This window comes from Euprymna scolopes, chromosome 1 (assembly GCF_053919585.1).
Source record: "Euprymna scolopes isolate OS-2025 chromosome 1, ASM5391958v1, whole genome shotgun sequence".
In the NCBI taxonomy this organism is placed as follows: domain Eukaryota; kingdom Metazoa; phylum Mollusca; class Cephalopoda; order Sepiida; family Sepiolidae; genus Euprymna; species Euprymna scolopes.
This window is the reverse complement of record NC_136482.1, coordinates 171367812-171382265: the sequence shown is the minus strand read 5'-3', so window position 1 is coordinate 171382265 and position 14454 is coordinate 171367812. Positions and strand designations below refer to the sequence as shown.

At 31.8% G+C, this 14454-nt stretch overlaps 1 protein-coding gene across 2 annotated transcripts in view; it reads right to left on the bottom strand.

Annotated features, from left to right (window-relative positions):
* Positions 1-14454, bottom strand: part of LOC145277512 (serine/threonine-protein kinase unc-51-like) — a 146910-nt gene that overhangs the window by 62255 nt on the left and 70201 nt on the right. For both annotated transcript variants that reach the window (XM_080128940.1, XM_080128950.1), the window contains exon 5: positions 1063-1113. In XM_080128940.1, coding sequence (XP_079985066.1) covers positions 1063-1113 — 51 coding nt within the window. The remainder of the gene's footprint in view (positions 1-1062; positions 1114-14454) is intronic.

The following is a 14454-nucleotide window of genomic DNA, read 5'->3' as shown; positions in this document are numbered from 1 at the left end:
CTACACAATGGCATCAATAGCAAACAAAATATAGGAGAAAAAAAAATGTGGATACTTGCGCAAAATACTCCTCCCTAAAAACCGAAAATGCACAAAAATCTGTATGCTGTATCTAACCGTGATGGAAAGAAAATATTGTGCATTAAAACTCGCATAAATTGATCAAATAGTTTTATTTTTAAATAAGAACCTCATGATTTTTGGTGTATAGTTTCTTTCCATCACAGGCACATACATTAGATTTTTTGTTCATATATTTTCATGGTTGAGAAGGAGGGGTGCGGGAAACAAACGCCAAAATGTATGCCATTTTTTTTTTTTAACCCTCTGCCAAAAGATTGATAATTGTTGACCTAGTTTCAGTGTTGTTTTTAAGAATGAAAAGTAAGCCCCCCTCCACCACACACACTAATTTGGTTCTTAGTGATTCCCAGGAAATCAGCATCATAGTTTTTTTTTTTTTTTTCATCATAATCAAGTTGGAATCACACTGAAATCATGCAATGTTTGTAAATGTATCTTATGTAGTTTCTGACTTTAGCCATTACACATACACACACTTGTAACAAGAAAGTGGGGGGGGGCCTTCTTAAAAAAATAAAATAAAAAATACTGGACCTATAATTAGCAAATAGCATAAACCTGTGAAAAATAGCACTAGCAAAAGAATTGGGGGGGGGGGTAAAGCCGAGAAAAATCTACAACCCACTAGAACATAATAGCTAGGTTTTACACTTAAAAAGGTCTACTGTTTACCAAATCGTAATGGTAGCAGTTTGCTTGGTTGTGGAAGATAGAATTAACTCCAACCCAACTCAAACCCGATTTGGGAATAAAAACACCTGTGCAACCTTCACTGCTATGTTTGTATATATGATAATGCGATCTTACAATCATTTCTCTTGTTGGACCTACACCAGGCATTTGCTCAGCCTCATTCACACTGATGCAATCAAAACAGTGTGTAAGGGAGAAGCTGTTAAGTTGGTAAAAACATTCATCTGTCCGTGTTCACAATCTTATAAAAGAAAATTAAAAAATAAATAATAAATGTAGACTTACCAATCTGACGAAGAAAAATTGCGATGGTATCTTCACTCAGGGTGCCCTTTGCTACAAGAAACAAAACAAAAAATCCGTTAACAAGATTTAATAAAAACAAAAGGTTTTAAAATGTTCCACAGAAAAATATATTTATTCTTTTCCAATGAGAGTGTAATGATAACGTTTATTTAACTTGGGATAAAGTTTGGCACAAATCAAAACTTAAATTAGAAGGGGTAGATGACAAAAAATAGCCCAGCCTCCCCTTTTTGGGGACACTTCATATATCAAGGGCTGACAATGACTTTTTCCCTTTAGTGCAGTTGCATTGCTTGGGAAGAATGCCTGCCAGTGGAGGTAAGGTGAAATTTCTTTTTGACAACAGAAGTTATTAAAACAAACAAACAAACAACACCTTAACTCTTACAAAAATTACTGATTTCTGATTCTTCAACTCTGGAGAGATGTCTAATTTTAACAAGTCTTATCACTTACACATGGCAAGAGACCTCACCTATCAAAGCAGGCAAGAGATTATATATAGAAGGCATAATTAGTTGTTGGTGTCAATTGTTTAAAGCATCTAATACAATTAATCCTTAGTATAATTAAGAGCAAGTTCATCCGCACAATTCATACTGCAGGACTCTATGGACAAACCTATCTTTACTTGATCTTTGACATCTAAATATTTTCGTTACTAGCCAAATGGAAAAGTTACTCGCCGAACCCACATGACTTTTGGAATAAGACATCTTTATTCCATAACGAGTACTTACATAAAGATTTTTTTCTGTAGTATTTTTTTAAAATAAGTAATTCTAAATATACACCGAATTTTATGTTGACACTTGAAAGTATAAACATTCGAATTTCTTGTATTATTTTAAACAGCCTTCATTAAAAAAAAAAAAATATATATATATATATATATATATATATATATTGTTCTATTATACCTTTTATTGTTTAAATAATTTAACTTTACTCGTTTTATTAAAAAGAAAATGGTTGAAAAGATCGTTTTCACTCGGTAATGAGCTTTGAAAGATTGTCGGTGAAAGAAATATAAATAGCCAAAAGATAAACCTTTTATTATTTCTAGTTGTGACTTGAAAAAAAAAAAAATCAATCGCAAATATGACCATTTCATTCACAATGTAAGGCCTGTACTGTATGAATAATTCATTAAACGAAAATTTCTATTTAATTCAATTTTATGTTCACAATCGATTGATTTCATATTTCCAATAATATTTAATTATAAATCTTAAGACCTGAAATTAGATCATTAAAAATGATGGCTTTAATCAAAATAAAACATACGGTTTAAAACGATATTTCTCAATAGCGCAAGAAACAAAACAAAATTATAACATTTATGCGTAATGTATCTCCCTTCATCATTTAGCAAGTTTTTGTGATCCAGTGATAAGGTAACCAGATTGCACCAACTGTGGTCCTGTTTTTGAATCTTGCTAGAATCAGCCATGCTGATGAACCATAAAATATCAAAAAACATCTGTGAATAAATTCATGTTATAAATGCTATTTAAGGATATGTTTAAAATAACTGCCACATCTTCAAATAAAATATTTTTAAAAAATTCTAAATGTTAACAAGCAGAAATAAATTTGTTTTATTGTATATTAATCCTTTTTTGAGTTATTTAATACTAAATCCAGTTTTGGGTTTTTTTTTTTTGTAAAAGATGTAAGTAAAAGTAAACTTTATTTACTATATCAAAAGACTAGCAGGAAAATCCGACATTCCCCAAGATTGAATGATGATCAACGAATGTTTCACACTCCCATATTTTTATTGTCATCGAAATTGGTGAAATCGCCCATTTTAAAATCAAATTGATTGCTGCTATAGTTGAAGACCCATCATGGTGCACCAGAAGGAAGTTTCACATGTCTTCCTGCAGGGACTTAATCCACCATGCATTTGCACTGTAGAGAACCTACTGTTGATTTTATCAAATTATTTTTATATATATATATATATATATATATATATATATATATATATATATATATATAATCTTGACATCTTGGGCTATTTGGCGAATAGTAATGCGCCGATCTTCCAAAATGGCAGCCTCAACTTGACGGACAGATGTCTCCTCAATGGCAGAAGGGGGGGGGGACCAGGTCTGGGAGTTGTTTCCACATACTTCCGGCCATGTTTGAATTCATGATGCCAGCGTTTTACAAGGTCATATGATGGGGCATTATCACCATAAGTTTCTTTCATTTCATCAAAAGTCTCCTGTGGTGTGCGTTCTTTCAAATACAAAAACCAGATCACTGCTCGACATTCAACAGGCCCCAACCTGACTCAGTTCAAACACCTGTAAAACAGAAGCCACAATTAGTTCAGAGCTGTAATTTACGACATAACCCGTAGAGATATAAATCATTGCACATGCAAAATTTCAGCTAGATCAGACAACTGGAAGTGGGTTAGGGGTATTACTTATTGCACGCCCCTCGTATCTTTGTGGGTTTTTTTGTATTTTTTAACTAATGAGTTACAACTTACTAAGGCTAAGATCCACTAAAGGATAAATGTTTCAGAAGATGGTGCATGAAGGAAATGAATTTTCAAACTCCTAAAGATTAAGACAGGTTATATTAGAGGATTGTTTTACTATAAACTCTAATGACGCAATGATCCCTCCTCCGTTTCTCTATGCCAAAACCTTAAAAAATAATGCATTTTCCGGTACTTTTGTATTTTACAAAACGTGCCGAAATAATGTCATTATGTTAGCAGAGAGTGATGCCTTGTTAACTATTCTGTAATTTCACCTACAATTTAATAAAAAAGATACCGGAAAAACTCAATAATTAGAAAATCATATCTAAAAAATAGCACGATTCATAAACTGCAGGAGTGGCCATTTTTTCAAATTATTGCACAACAATCTGCAAGATTCACATTTAATCGATATCAAATAATAAAAATAAGAGAAAAGTGTGTGGAAGGGGCACTGTTTCAAGCACGCCAAAACCGGTTTTTAACAGGTTTTGAGAAGTATTGTTTGTTGTGAACACTAGTTACACTACAATGTTGTTTTCGATTAATATGCACTTTTTTTAAAAAGACCCCCCCCCCCACCCACCTCAAACACATATTCAATCTGATTTGAATTAAAATTTAAACCGGTGTGTGATTTTCAAAATTTGAACAAATTTCAATTTTCACCAATCCAATAATATTTTTAATTGCTCCAAGAGTATCTTTGTGTTTCTTTAACTAAGGAGTCACAACTTACTAAGGCCAAGATTCACTAGAGGATAAAAGTTAAGGAGATGGATTGATTCATCAATTGAATGAGGAACAAACTCAAGATTGAAAATGATGAGTGGAATTAGGAGATTCTGATTACTTATGAGAGAACAGTTTATGATAAATATTTGTTGACACTAGACTTGAAGATGGCCATGTTGTAGTTTGCAGAGAAGCAGTCTCATGCTAATGCGTTTCACAGATTAGAAGTTCTCTGAAATTCTGTTTGGTATACAGAGAAAGAAAGGAAAATTCTTTGTCTCAATATCATGCCCCCCACCTCAAAAAAAAAAAAAAAAAAAAAAATTTAAGGAAATTTTGTTCAGAAAAATTACATTTCATAAAAGTGCATGGCCAAAAAAATGAATTTTGATAGTTTTCAAATGCTTCAAATTTCAACCGTTTTCAAATATTCATATACATTTCTGTAATTCATTTTGTGCAGTCATCCTCAGATATTTGTATTCTTTTATAAAGTTTGTAAATACTTCTAACTTAATTTGTTCATATAGACACACCGTTTTAATTCCTACTCTTTAGCTAGGAGCAAAGTGTAGTACATGTTCTGATACTACACTTCATATTTTCTGTACTAGGTTAAAGGAGAAATTCCTTTAGACTGAGACAATTTTATTTTTATCTCAATCCGGTGTTCCTTTTAGGAAGTTGAATTTTCCCTCACATAAAAAAAAAAAAAATCGACTGTGCATCTAACTACCCTAACGAGTAGGCAAGTAAATAGTGACACATTGTTTCAACTTTTTCTTTTATTGTTTACTATAGCGGAGGTGCCCGGCGTTGCCTGGGTGTTTAGGTGGTGTAGTAAGGAACTCCAGAGGTGGGGTGGGGGGTAAAAAAAGTGGCAGTAGCGAGACAAAAAATAGGCAGAGGTGTTAAAAAAAAAAAAAAATGAAGTAGGTAGGCAGGCAGGCTGGAACCCGTAACGCATGTCTTAGCCGATGCCTCCATCGCCCGACCGGAAGTTTGAAATGTTGAAATTAAGCGGAGTCAATCCAACTGATATGATGACTTACAAAAATAGCTATGCAAAAATCAACCCCTCCTAGAAAACTGTCCAGTTGAGGGTGAAGGAATTAAAGTTTTGGGCCAATTTTTAGATATTTGTCATCTGAGATGTTGAGCTTCAAAACAATACTGATCTCATGGGAATCCGTTGCGTCTGTTGGAAGTTTTTTATCAGACATACAGATATACGTGCATACATTCACACAAACCGACAATTGAGATTTACATTATAGACTAGCAGCGTTGCCAGTGTTTTTTTTTTTTTTGGGGGGGGGGTAGATAAAAAACAAAAACCCTTGTGTTTCAAGGTGTAAAAGAAAAAAAAAACAGTTTTGGTAGGAAGATGAGCGTTGACGCGAAGGTGAAAAAAAAAAAAGGGAAAAAAACATAACATCTAACCCGCTCGGCCACGAGGGGAGAGGAAGTGAAAACCGTTTTAATTTAAAGCTTATAAAGTTGACAGTTAAAATTAAGTGTGGGGTAGTTCTTTTGGGTTTGTTTTTACTCAACTTTGTCTGTTTTTTACCCCAAAGTGTTGGGAAAACGAGCTCCCCCTTTTTATCAGAGATTGTCCGAATAAAAGCAACTGTCTGATACAATGGTTTTCACCGACATTGACCAAACGTCCATTGCTTTCTGGACGCTCCCGGCCCCGTAGGTCGAGAACTGCACCTTAAATATCAGTTTCGCTTTTATACGAAAAAACTGAATCAACACGAGAGGAGCCGAAATAGCAAGAATTGTGTAAAAGTCGACATAAATAAATCTAGATGCAATGCGCGTTTGAAAATCCTAGATATTATTATCTAGGGGGTATATAAACAGTTCTAAGCGATAGTAATCCCCTTCCCCCCGAGAAGTCCGGCGAAAAAAGCCTTTCTTGCACATACAAAAACTTGCGCACCCATTTTGCCTTTTATATATAGTGTTGAGCATCTATAGTGTTGTGCTATATACTTCATATTTTCTGCTGTGGCTGTTCCCTCTGAAAACTTCTATGACTTCAAATCTCTGTCTTTAGTTATCAATAATAATGTGTATACCACAAGATACAATTTCATATCATACAAAAGATAATGTGTTTCACGTTAATGCACTTTTTGAGGTGCTGGATGTTTCCCCAACATTAAAAACCGACTTTATCTCTAACAATATTTGTGGTGAGACAAGTAAATCAAGACAATGCTCAAAACATTTTTTTCTTTGTTAAAATATCAATTCAGAAACTTCTTCAATACTAAATCTGACGACAAAAGTTGATCCAAGTTGTTTACAATGCTCAAAACATTTTTTTTTCTTTGTTAAAATATCAATTCAGAAACTTCTTCAATACTAAATCTGACGACAAAAGTTGATCCAAGTTGTTTACAATGCTCAAAACATTTTTTTTTCTTTGTTAAAATATCAATTCAGAAACTTCTTCAATACTAAATCTGACGACAAAAGTTGATCCAAGTTGCTTACAATTTTCATTCTATTCTTTTTTCTTAAAACTTTGGGCTTTTTATAAATGAGATTACTTATGCTTTTCAATCAATCCAACAACAATTCAATAAATCCATTAAAAATCACAAGTAATTTTCAATGGTTTTGAAAGAGATTTAAAAAAAATCTTAAGTGGATAAGGATTAATTGATAATCCACCATTAAGAATGTTTAATTGCTGACCAGCTACTCTTTAATACAGTAATAAGAACGATTTGTGCTAACATGATAATGTGATAGGAGTGAGTTCATGACTAGCTTGTTTGTGGTCTAAAATAATTTAAAAGATAAGGGTCAGCTTTACTGATATAAACTCCAACAAGGATATCACTGAATCCCCTTGAAAACTATGATGCATTAAGTTTGATGTTTCTTTATTTATAACTTCTGTTTAAGACGGCCTGAAAAATCCTCAAAAGGACTCAAACACAGAAATTTTCTGTGTAGCTTAATTGTCATTATATATATATATATATATATATATACATGTAGATGTCATATATATATTTTTTCAAAACTTACTGCCTAGCTCTACTCACATATTGAACACTTAAAGTAAATACTGCAAATAAACACGTTATGTAATAGGTCGAAAACAAGAAAGTGTCGATATATCTATTTTGTTATCTATTTCTGTATCTACCCACCTCAGTCTATCTATCTAACTGGAGAGATGGACAGGTTGGTTGTTAGTTGTTTTACGGCATATCAACCCTTTTCAGGTTATTTAATGCCGAATCCAAAGATTTTGAAGAAAGATTTTTTAATAGAATATATTTGTTGTTTTTAAGTCAGTTTCTATTTAACCCATAGTTGGGACCTTAACAGGTACTACCACTCCGGGTCAGAGTGGACCTGGGAGCAATGGCAATTAAAGGGTGGCTCCACACTCCCCAAAGCCCGCAAGCTGGGGCCTCACCACTGGATATAGTTTAAGATCATATCCAGGACCGAGATGGGTGGGAGATGAATATGAAGAATATTTATAAGATCTGTCAAAATATAGTAAATCATATTGTAGGCAAATTTATCGGAAGGGCTGATTAGCTGATCAGATCTGCATGCGAGTCATGCGATCAGGTTAGCTGGAGATCAGAGTTGGAATTTGGACGTAAAGAAGAGCGGACAGTTTAAGAGGTCGTCCTCCCCCCTTCACTGGGGTGGGAGCTAAAATGTGTGAAAATAGAGACCTAGAAGTAAATCAAGCAAGCAAAGATATTCACTTTCTATTCTTCTGCGATCGACACCTGGAAAGTGAATGAAAACAATACAAAATCAATCATCATCTTGGAGTCAATATGTTTCGTTTAAAACAGGTTTCCAGTCTCCCCTCCAAGAACAAGATGAATTCCAGGTGGACAAGATTGACGACGCATGAAGTTAAGCTATGTCCAAAACTACATGTATCTCACACACACACATACACCCGCATATGAACAATTAGATATAAATATAACATAAATAGACTACAACACAACAATTCTAGGGTTCAAATAGTGAAGAAACAACAATAGACATTTAGTGACACATATACACATCAGGATGAACCCTTCGTCCCAAGTACTCATATCAACATTTAGACGATTATACAACATACACCGTTTTGGTGCCTTTTTGGTACACCGAGTATATAACACACACACACACACACTAAATTCCCAAAACAGTTCTTCATGGTAAACAATTGATAATCCTACAATAATATTAGGGCTAGTGTTAATTCTTGGAATCAAACTAATGCAGTGACTGCAGGAGATAAATTGACTCACAATAAAAGGGATTTTCCGACAAAGGACTTCAAATCAAAAGCTTTTTGTTTTTTTTTTTGTTGATAGTTTTAAAGGTTGAAAAACTTTCAAGTGTTTAATGTCTTTGTTAATATAGGAGAAATAAAATGTACGATTATGTATACAAGAGTATACATTTTTATTTCAAATAACAATATATACTAGCTGGAAGGTACATTGATATCTACAGTTTCACAGAAATATTTGAAACTCAACCTGTAAGGCTAAAAATATCACGTATGACTTCTTAGGTCGATACTATGTTACTACTATGTTAAACACTAAGAGATGAAAATTATTTGTGTCCCTTACCCCATCCAAATAAGTGGGTCTAAAGCTAATATTAATTTTATATATATTTTAATTATTTCTAGATAAAAAACTAGCCAATGATAAATGTCAAATTGATAGATTCTCACCCAAAAAATAACAATTGTGAGGACTAAAATGGGAGTGAGAGTTACAAGGTTGTCAAAAGTAAACCCAAAGTCCACTTTTTACTCTCCTTATAACCTGAACATTTACTTATAACCTCCCCTTACTTTCTACTCCCCTTATAACTTGAAGACTACTTACAAAAAGATAATTTCTACTTTTCTCTACCTGCCTATGATTTTAGATAAACAATATTTTTTTTTAAATATAAATAGTATCCTATTTATTTCTTAAAATTACTTGGATATCACAGGAAAGGGCATAATAAGTTGTTTAGAAAAACCTATTTAGTATGTTGTTTTGGAAATGCTACGCAGAGTCTTCAGAGACTTTTAGTAGGTTTTCAAGGTAAGTCTATTTTGCTTTAAAATGCAATTTATAACAAAAAAAAGAAAAAAAGAAAAATGTGCCTATGAAACTGTTTTACCTATCATTATGTTCGTATGTAAGAGATAACTTATACTTAAAAAAATATTTTCGACTTTTTTTATTCTTAACATTTAAAACAAACTTAAAAATGTTTATTTCTTTTTATGGGGGTGGTAGTACAAAGATTTTTGTTTTTATTCAAACGGAACGGAAAATAAACATTACATTAATTTATTTTTTTGGAAAGCATTTAAATAGTCAAATAGAAAGTAATTTAGATCTAAAATTCTGAACAAATCCATAAGCATTAAAAGATTGAAAATTATTTGAATAGAATTTAAATATATACTAATAGATGAAATGATTATCATTCTGACCTTCATCAGGTCTCAATTGAAATGAATGACTCATTTTGGAGAAGCAACATATCTTGAAAAGCTTCTGGGATTAACCTTCACTCCTGATCTGAAATGGAACACATCATACATCAAATCTGTTGCCAAGATTGCTGAAAAAAATAAATCATTTTACTGTTCCAGAAGACATCACACTGCTGATGCAATCCTGTCTGTATGAGCCAAATACGTCCTAAAATGGAATACTGTTACCACACGTAGGCAAAAACTGCTCGGCTTTTCTATCTTGCTTTGGCAGAGTTCAAAACTGGCTTCGAAACCTAGTAGATGATGCCATTTTCTCTTCCTTGCAACCTCTTTTCCATGGAAAAGATGTTGCAAGCCGGTCTCTGCTCTATTGTTATTTTCATGGCAAATGCTCGTCTGAGCTCCAATCTACTGTTCCCCCTTGTCGAACTTTCACAAAAAAAAACAACAAAAAACACTCGACGAGTTACAACCACTATCAACAATTTCTCCCATTCTATCTGAACCTAAATCTAAATGTAGATTCCACAAACTTCTTTCTTAGAACTGTCCACCTGTGGAACATTGTTACACTGGCCTACTTCTTGGCAGACTACAGTATGGTAGCCTTCAAGTCTAATGTAAAGAAGTTTTTGTTGAACCTTCCCTTAAATAATCAAATTCTACCTTACTTACAACATTAACGATTACTACACTACCATCTTACATCATTAACCATTATCCTCAAGTAGCCTTTGAGCCTTGATAAGTGGCGACTCCTTTGTAAAATATATAAGACAACTTTTTTGTGTATTTCTTGACTTTCCAGGCAAAGTAATAGTAGCAACGCTAGCATTTCTTCCACTTGTTTATAATTAATTTTTAAGACAACCATATGCTTTTTCTGATAATTCATTTTTAATATGCTCATCAGTTTTATTTGTTTTTTGTTTTTAATTTTTCACTTTTATGATCCTTCATATTCCAAACTAAAAAAAAATAACATTTTCTTAATAAACATTTCAATTCTCAGATAGAAAAACATTCGTATTTTTTACATTCTTAGCAGATCCTTAAGCATCAAAAGATTTTAACTTTTGAAACTATAATCTAAAATTTCATACGGAGATTAAAACAATATCATCTTAAAATTATAGTTTTATAATACTTTGAATTAATAACTTAACGATCAAGAGATGTTTCAATAATATTTAACTGCAAAAATTTTGTTTCCATAAAACACAGTGGATACTTATGCAGAATACGTACCATGCTATCTTTTTTTGCATAAAATTTTGGAGATAAATTCAATATTTATAGTATTCTTTTTTTGTTTTGTTTTTTAAACTAAATTGTTAGGTGAAAGAAGCAAATACTTAACTCCCTGCCTCTCCTTATGTTTCTAAATAATATTTCAGCACATCCCATACTTTGCATAAATACCAAATAGTGAAACTTGCATGAATGTAAAGACTCTGGGAAATGTTGGTAAGTATAGCTTTATATATACATTATACATATGTATATTAGTAGGTTGTGTGGCGTTGCCCAGTCGTAAAATATGCATAAATATTATATTTTAATTACTGCAGAATTCTTTTTTTTATTATAAGCAGAAATACCTTAGGTATTAAACAACGTTAAATTCCTTAAAAAAAAAAATAAAAAAAGCACACAAAAGAGACCAAGACATGTTCATGCGAGTATTATGTTTAAATAAAAATACTGAAACCGAAACCTAAAGATAACGAGTCAATTACGAGACCCATTGGGCCGGCTTTCCATGATCTTCAAAAAATGTTTTCAACCTACTTATTCTGAACAGTGTGAATGATGTGCGCATGTGCAGTCATGAAACAGCAAACAGGTAAAAATTCGATGAATCCCACATACCAATTTTTAACCCTTAGAAACCCATTTTATTGGATGAAACTCTATTAAAAAGTTTTCTACATGTCTGAATATCCTATGCACCAAATTTCAAATCTATAGATCAAAAATTCATTGAATTTATAGGTTGAGAAATGTCCTCAAACACATTTTTATTTATATATATATATATATATATATATATATATAGTTTTAACAAAAACAAGACATCAAAGAATAGATTGATAGCAACAAATAGTGTATTTCATCGTGAGTTACAATTGTTTCAAAACTATTCGGACAAATTCAAACATTATGTCGTTTGAAAATCTTTAAAAAAAACTTTGGAAGGATGAGATGCAGGTAAAATATTTTCCCATGTTTTTTTCCACATTAGGAAAATGGATTCCATTCTGTTAATTGTTAAAGTGTGTTTTATTCTATACGTCTGATGAAAGGTTGTCCTTGTGAAAATTTTCAAATGACATGTTTGAATTTGTCCGAATAGTTTTGAAACAATTGTAACTAATGATGAAATACACTATTTGTTGCTATCAACCCATTCTTTGAAGTCTTGTTTTTGTTAAAACAATATATGAATGCTCACTTATGAAATATGATAATTTTGTAGCTTACAGTTTAAGTCATCTTATTTTGACTTAAAATTTATTGGTATATGACTGATTGCCGAATTTTCAATTATTTAAACACAGTAAAATTTGGAATACTATAAATAAGACTTTATATATATCTATATAATTATAAAACTCAAATGACCTTCTAACGATGTATGTAACCCACTTTCCGGTTTACGACATCTGGTTGCGCATGTGCGCATGACCTGCGCACTGAAATATTAACATTATTATTTCGAAATTATTATTTAACATGGGAAGAGTGGGGTTTAAAATAACTTAAACGTAATACAGAAATGAACGAAGTAAAAAAAAAAAAAAAAAAAAAAAAAAAAAAAAAAAAAGAGCAGATATATCAAAATTTGAATTTAACTATTTTGGCCAAGATCAAAGTGTAGTATCCATTCTTCAGATGCGGCACTTCCATTTCTCGTTCTCTTTCAGTGGAGGAGAAATCCTTCACGACTGAGACAATCTTTATTTTTGTATCTTTTCTCCACGTTAAAAAACGAGCCTGGTGTCTAACTGCCTCGTGGGGAGGCATTGTAAATAGGTATAAGTATTATGGTATCTGTTCAGTGCACATTTATACTTATAAGTATGGCCAACCACTTATAATTCAGTAACTGTAAATTTTTTTTTTTTAAATAATTAATTATAATAAACAGAACGACTCATAGAAATCTATCTATATTCTTTTTTCATTTTAATACTTTCATAGAAATGTTTCTGTTATGTCAAAAAAAAAACTATTTTCTTTATGTCACAAGTGTCACGTTCATACATGAATTCCATAGCTAATATAACATACTGACCCAAAGGGTCACGGGTAGTCTAGTATAATATATATATATATATATATATATATATATATATATATATATATATATATATATATATATGACTAAAGTTTATATTGCAAATTTCAAGATGTTGACCATCTTAGGATTTATTCTTTTAAGTTGACATGCACAATTATTGGCAGCACCTGTTTCTTAGCGCAAAATCATTCATTTAACTATTATATTAAGCAATGAATTTATTTTGCCCTTAACTCATCAGAATAAAAAGCACTTATCAATTTTAAAACAAAATAGGCATGATTACAAAATCCAAAAATTGGGAGAGAAGTTGCGATTACCTTTTTTCATTTTATTACGTCACCTTTGGATTTTTTGTAATTACATCAAGCTTCATAAATTAAAGGATTGGTAAAAGGTAAAATATAATTAAAGAAACTTTTCTTTTTTTTTTACATGGAAGTCACCACTTATCAAGGCCCGGAGGCCACTCAGGGATAAGGGTTATTGCGTGTACAGTAATCAATGGGACAATATCGTAGTAATCGTTAGTAATGGAGATCTGATAAAGTGTCTTACTTAAGGGGGTGGTTTATCAGGAATTTGTTTATGTTGGACTTGAAAACATCCAAGTTGTAGTCAGGTGGGAAACAGGCAAACGGAAGAGAGTTCCACAGGCGTGCACTTCTAAGAAAGAAGCTTCTTTGACCGAATTTAGGAAAACTCGACCTCTTTTGCTAGGTAGGGAAACTGGTCCCTTATTGAATAAATATCGATTGAAAACACATTTTATGACCGTTCTTGAAGATATTGTCTTTAAAAGAAATACACATCCCATTATATTTAAGAAAAATATTTTTACTTGTTTACTGTTGTTTTAAAAAAATTAAATTAATTTTTTATAAGTTTCCGTTTTCTACCTAGCTTTTGGTGTTTCAACTTATTTTAAAGAGTTGTTAAAAAAAAAAAAAAAAAAAAAAGCAATGACGAGTGTTGCTTATGAACAAAAAATGTCCGACATAAAAGGATCACGTCTTAGGAGTCTCAATAATTGCTCAAAAATAGAAAATTAAAGAAGTAGATATAGTTTTAAAACGGGCCCCCTCCAAAAGAAATTTGTATATTTTCAGGTAATAATACACATCCCATATTTTTTTTTTTTTGAAGTATTTTTACTTGTTTACTGTTTTTAAAAAATTAAATTGATTTTTCTAAGTTTTCGTTTTTACCTAGCGTTGTAAGTTTTTGGTGTTTAAACTTATTTTAAAGAGTTTATTTAGTTAAAAAGAAATAACAAATAATGTCGCACTCGACATTACTTAGTAAATAATTTTGAACAAAAAA